This window comes from Ipomoea triloba, chromosome 15, assembly GCF_003576645.1.
Source record: "Ipomoea triloba cultivar NCNSP0323 chromosome 15, ASM357664v1".
Lineage (NCBI taxonomy): Eukaryota > Viridiplantae > Streptophyta > Magnoliopsida > Solanales > Convolvulaceae > Ipomoea > Ipomoea triloba.
Window position 1 is genome coordinate 16,754,839 of NC_044930.1, and position 6,611 is coordinate 16,761,449.

The 6,611-nt window shown below is 38.4% G+C and overlaps 1 protein-coding gene across 2 annotated transcripts in view; it reads left to right on the top strand.

Moving 5' to 3' along the window:
* Window positions 1-757: 757 nt before the first annotated feature.
* Window positions 758-6,611, top strand: part of LOC116006466 (squamous cell carcinoma antigen recognized by T-cells 3) — a 22,482-nt gene continuing 16,628 nt past the window's right edge. The window contains exons 1-3 of one of the 2 annotated variants that reach the window (XM_031246851.1): window positions 758-1,066; window positions 1,326-1,459; window positions 2,187-2,244. In XM_031246851.1, the coding sequence (XP_031102711.1) occupies window positions 821-1,066; window positions 1,326-1,459; window positions 2,187-2,244 (438 nt within the window). In that variant the 5' untranslated portion in view covers window positions 758-820. The remainder of the gene's footprint in view (window positions 1,067-1,325; window positions 1,460-2,186; window positions 2,245-6,611) is intronic. The other variant, XM_031246852.1, reaches the window with a different exon arrangement.

The window sequence follows — 6,611 nt, forward strand, 5'->3', positions numbered from 1 at the left end:
TACATAAAGTCGTTGTAGATTCAAGGAAAAACTATGGGTTCGAGGAAAAATGATGTTTCGAAGCACAACACAGGTACGATTCTATTGCTTTTTTCAAAGCGATTTATCTGTTTTTGTCGTTCTCCATTGTCAAACAGCATTTCTTTGTTTTTGGTTGATGACCCATAGCTATCTTCACTACAATTTGCTTCCATAGAAGATACAAGAGAAGATTTGGACGGTGAAGAGAAGTATTATCGAAGTATAAGCCAAGATTCGCATTTGAGGATTCTTTAACCTAATATATAAACGAAACCAGAGGCAAGATGTTAGGGAAGATGAACAATATTGGAACTTCCTCTTTTACGCTTGCATTTTGACGGTACAACAAACTGAGGACCATTTTGGTTAACGGTTTCAAAGTTGAGGATGCAATTGGACAGTTTTAAAAGCCAAGGACCAAAGTGGTGAAATCCCAATAGTTGAGGGACCAAATCGGTAATTAACTCGTCATTTTACATATTAACTACTAACCTAAACAGTTAATTTTACAAATTTTTGTTTACAAATCACTGATACTATCTACTAATCAAATCCGCTAACACAACTTGGTATAAGATATCCGCTAATACAATTCGTTAACTACCGAATGCCAAAAAAGCCCTTTACAGGATATATCATGGTAAATGTGGTAAAACCATAGTTGAAAGTGAGGATGACGAATTGCGCGGTGAAATGACGTGGCTTGGATTCACTTAATAGTGTTTTTCGTGCCATTTTTTGCCCCTCTGCAGTGTGCCTGTAAGCTGGTTTGCGACTCTGCGGCGCACCCCCAAAAACCATGGCGGAAACCCCGACTGAAACCCTAGATTCCTCTCCCCAAGCACCTCAAATCTCCGAAGACGCTACCAAGGATAACGAAGACCAACTCATGACCGATGCCCCTAACTCGAACAAGGTGCCCCGATCCGACTCCGACACAGAGTCTGACTCTGATGACGACGACGACGCTAAACAGAATCTCGAAATTCAAGCTCTCGAAACTGAGCTCTCCAGCAACCCCTCTAATTACGATGCTCATGTCCAAGTATTCCTACTATCTCTGCACATAATTTTATGCATATATGCCGTATGCGCGACAAATAAATGGATATTTGTGTTCATTTTTTTTTTTTTTTTTTTGATAATAATTTGTGTTCATAATAAGGAGATACACTTCAATCTACTACTAACAATCTTAGTTGTGGAAATGGACATGCATTTACCAAAATATGATAAATTAGTAATTTATTTTCACTGGTGAATGTTATTCTATATGCCATAAGGGCTTGTTGTGGTCTGTGCAGTATATTAAATCCCTGAGGAAGCAGGGAGACATAGAGAAGCTAAGAATAGCTAGGGAAGCTATGAGTACCATGTTTCCACTGAGTTCCGAGATGTGGAAGGAGTGGATTAAAGATGAGATGTCTCTTAGCTCTGGGTATTGCTTCTTCACTGAACTAGGTGTTTTTAGTTTATTTTAATTAAATAACTTGAATGATTTTATTTGCTACATTTCCTTGTCTTTTAATAATGTGCTACCCATTCAATTCTTAATGGGTGTGGTATCTTTTGGAAGTGTAAGGAAGTAGAATAATACAAGTACGAATGATGGCTGGATTAACTAGGCAGGGCCTGTTGCCTGCAGGAAAGTGAAAAAATGGAATCAGAAAGAGATCAGTCCTGCAATTTAAAGAAATCTTTCTATTATGTTTCTCTTCTGTAGTAAAATTGTGTTCCTCTAGTTCTTTTTTTAAACTGTCAATTGAAGAGGACTAAGTCTTTTTGCCTGAGAGTTCTTATCCCTTTGATCGAGTATTCGAGTTGGGGTTGCAATCCATTTTTTAAAAAATTTATTTTGAGGTGGCTATAAAGATTTGATTGCAAAAGAGATTTTGAAAGCAACACAAGAAGCCTTATGAAGTTTAGCCTTTCTTTAGTGAAGCTATTTGAATCAATCTTTTATTAGAATAGTGGAACTGGGGGTATTTTTGTCTTCTTCACTGTTATATTTTTTCTTTGATTGTTTTCATCTTTTTTTCTTTGTTTTATTTAATTTATTTACCCAATATATCAAACGCATGGAGGAAAAATGAATGAGTAAACCATGATTTATCTTTTTTTATGTAGTGTACTCACTTTCCCTTTTCATTTTCTTTTATCTGCAGACCTGAGGCTTTCCCTGCTATTGAAAAGTTATATGAGCGTGGAGTGTCTGATTATCTGGTTAGTTGTACTATTTTATGCCAATGTTGCCATTCTTTTCTCACATAAGAATGCATTGTTCAAGGGAGTATGTTGAATGAATTGTGGAAGAATGCAGAGATCTTCTCATGTGTGGAAGAATGCAGAGATCTTCTCATGTGTTAAATTATGATTTAATTAGCAGGATTTATAAGCTTAATATTTTATAAAGGGGAAATGACTTTTTTAGTCCCTCAATCTATAATGGTAAACTCACTAACTCAGACCTTTAATTATAAGCGTTACTCCATTTAGTCCCTGAATTGTTCCCTAAGTGGCCATTTTAGCCCCGCATCTCAGGTATACATTAAAATCTAATGTTGATGTAAGGGCAAATCTGGAAAATTCATTTGCTTATCCCAAAACACAAGTCATAAAAGTATATAATTCAATATGAAATCAAGGTTGCAAAAATCGCGCCTAGGCGGCGCCCGGCCGGCTAGTTTCTTTTTTTTTTTTAAGTTTTAAATCTTAAACATTTAAACTATTAATGTTATAATGTATTAACTAATACTCTAATAGTCTAATAACTAATAAATAATAACTTAATAAAATAATAAGTAATAACTAAATTAAACTAATAAGTAATGCACTAATAATAATAAATAATAACTAATAACTATTAACTTATTAAGTATTAACTATTAACGTGTAAAGACTTAAAATATTAAACACTTTACAATTATTAACACTTAAAATATATTTAAAAAAATTAAAAGAAGAAAAAAACTAGGCGCCGAGAGGGCGCCTAACGATTTTTTCAACGTTGTATGAAATATGTTGAGTATTTGCGCTACACGAAAATGACATGAAAATGTCGAAGAAAATATTAGAGTAATAAAAAGCTAGATTCTCCAGTATTGGAAAAGTTCTTGCGGTAATTGCACAAGGAATTCTACTCTCATCAATCCAAATGGTGCCCATGGATTCACCTTCATCTACTTCCTAGATTTTCTTACCTTTAAGATTTTCATCATAGAGTTTTCTGACCAGTGCGGCTATGGCCTGCCTAATAACTCCCAACCTGAACCAATCATCCAAATTCCAAAAGCACCATTCTTTCATACTCCTTTTTTCTTGTACTGAACAACAATGGAAAAATGTCTTGGACCTCTAGCGTAGCAGACTTTAAGAATGTTTGTACTGCTTAGGGAAAATTCTAAATATTATGCATTTTTTTCTTGTGTGGATTCCATCCATATTGGCTCCCTTTTCTCCCCAACATCTGGCTTCTCAGCCACACCAATTTGAATCATGGTATTTGAATACAATTTGTTGTAGTTGAAGTCGTAACCATTTCTTGCATATGAATGTAATATATATTAATTTTCTTCTTTGTCTTCTCTATAATTTCATGTAAATGTATTTTCAGATTTGCCCTTATATCAACATTAGATTTAACATATACATTAGGTGAGGGACTAAAATGGTCACTATGCGAACAATTCAGGGACTAAATGAGGTCACCCTAATCAGTGTTATCAAGGCGTCGCCTAGGCGACGCCTAGGCGTCCGGGCGGTCGACTCGCCTCGCCTAGAAAAAACGACCGGCGAAGTCGCCAGAAACCACCGCACGCGCCGGCGCGTGACGGCGGAGCAGCTCGGAGATGGTGGCGCGTGAGCTCTTCGATGGCGACCGGACTCCTTGCCGTGGGGTCGCCGCTGCTCCCTGAACCCAGCCCAGGCACTGACTTGCTCCAATAATAGGTTAAAGGTTGAAAATATTCATATTTGGTCTGATATTTATATATATACACATACAGGCATAGAAAGGAAAGACTCTTGAGCTGTCCAATACACTGCAAGTCTCAAGGAACAAGTTTCAAGCAACCTTTGAGATGCCCAATACCATAAGTCCCAAGAATATTAATCTAATATTTGATATTTAATATTAATTGGTTTATAATATATATATATATATATATATATATATATATATATATATATATATATATATATATATATATATATATATCTCATCCTAGGCGTCGACTAGGCGATCGATAGCATCTCGCCTAGAAAGTCCGCCTTGATAACTGTTCAAAGGTTTTAGGAGAATACCTTGACTGGCAGCTCTATGTCTCACACGGTTTTGAGGAGAGTACACCATCCTATATATATGACTTTGGAGGACATTCTGTATGGTAACCTCAAAACCCTAGTTTCCAACTTTCCTAATATATAGGATACCATATGTGATAATATACCTTATAACACTCCCCTCAAGTTGGAGCAAAGATATTAATCATGCCCAACTTGTTACACAGATAACTAACTCGTGTCCCAGTTAGGGCCTTCGTGAATAAATCCCGAGTTGTTCTCCAGTCTTTACAAATCCAGTGGAAATTAACCCTTGTTGTATCTTCTCACGAACAAAATGACAGTCAATCTCTATATGCTTCGTTCGTTCATGAAACACTGGGTTTGATGCAATATGCAGAGCAGCTTGGTTATCACACCATACTTTTGTAGGGATTGGAGCTTTAAAACCAGCCTCACTCAGAAGGTTGTTTATCCACATCACTTCACATGTTGATTGTGCCATTGCCCTATATTCAGACTCTGCACTCGAACGAGAAACCACATTCTGTTTCTTACTTTTCCACGAAACCAAATTACCTCCAAAGAAAACACAATATCCAGTTGTTGATCTACGATCCTCTTTGGATCCTGCCCAATCAGCATCAGTAAAACACTCGATCTTAGTGTGCCCATGATTTTTATACAAAATTCCATGTCCTGGAGCTCCCTTCAAATAACTCAAGATGTGTTCTACAGCTGCCCAATGCTCAACAGTTGGAGATGCCATATATTGGCTCAAAACACTCACTGGATATGCAATATCTGGACGAGTTACTGTCAAGTAGTTCAACTTCCCAACTAATCTCCTATACCTCTCAGGATCTTCAAACAACTCCCCTCCTTTGACAATTGCATGTTTGGTATCATAGGAGTATTCATGGTTTAGACCCTAGTTTCCCTGTTTCAGACAGTAAGTCAAGTACATATTTTCGTTGAGACAGTAATATACCTGTTTTATTCCTCATGACTTCAATACCCAGGAAGTACTTTAGTGGTCCCAAATCCTTTGTCTGAAATTGACTATGAAGGAATGACTTAAGAGATGAAATTCCTTCGGTGTCACTCCCTGTAATGACAATGTCATCCACATAGACCACTAACCAGATTATGCCTGTTTTGGACCACTTGTAGAACATTGAGTGATCCGATTTACTTTTCACCATCCCAAAGCTCTCCACTGCTTGACTAAACTTTCCAAACCATGCTCGGGCTTTGTTTCAGTCCATACAATGATCTTCGAAGTCGGCATACTTTCCCAGACTCCCCCTGAGCAACAAACCCAGGAGGTTGCTCCATGTACACTTCTTCATGAAGATCCCCATGCAAAAAGGCATTCTTGATATCAAGCTGATGCAGTGGCCAATCTTTAATGGCTGCCATTGAAATGAGTAACCAGAAGTAAGCTTAGCCACAGGAGAAAGGCTTCCTTAACAGTTTTAGGAATGGACACGGAATCAAGGGAAGCAACAAAAGAACAGGAGACAGAGGACAGCTGAGCATATGATGCAAAAGAGGATATAGGATAAGTGCAACTGCGTTTACCTTTTCGAACAGCAATAGGAAGGGTATCATTCAACACTGGATCAACTGACTTAGAGGTGGTTTCAGGGATTGGAGTAGGTACCGAGGCAGGAAGAGGAGCTTGAGGCAAAGCAGGAACGGGGGCAGCAGGCCGAGGGCGACGAGAATAGACTTGTAAAACTGGAGGAGTAGGAACAGGCATAGGGACAGATGTCGTGACTGTATACATCAAGATGTCATCCCCCTCATCCTCCCCTGACCAATGGCATCCGGAGAAGAAGGAAAGAAAGGAACATCCTCGTGAAAAGTGACATCAATAGAAACAAGGTACCTACCAAGCTCTGGAGAGTAACACCTGTACCCCTTTTGCACACGAGAATAACCAAGAAACACACACTTCAGAGACTTTGGATCAAGCTTGGTGAGGTTAGGACGGACATCTCGAACAAAACATACACAACCAAATATACGGGGGTCAATAGAAACAAAGGTTGTGATGGACACAGAATATGGTACGGAGTTTTCCCATCCAAAACCACAGAGGGCATGCGATTGATTAAGAAACAGGCAGTGGAAACCATCAGCCCAAAACTGCTTAGGAACCCCCCTTTGAAACAATAAGGCCCTTGCAGTTTCAAGCAAATGCCGATTCTTGCGCTCAGCTACCCCATTTTGGGAAGGTGTGTCAACACAAGAAGATTGATGCAACATACCCATGCCATGCATATAAGAGGAAAAGGGGTACG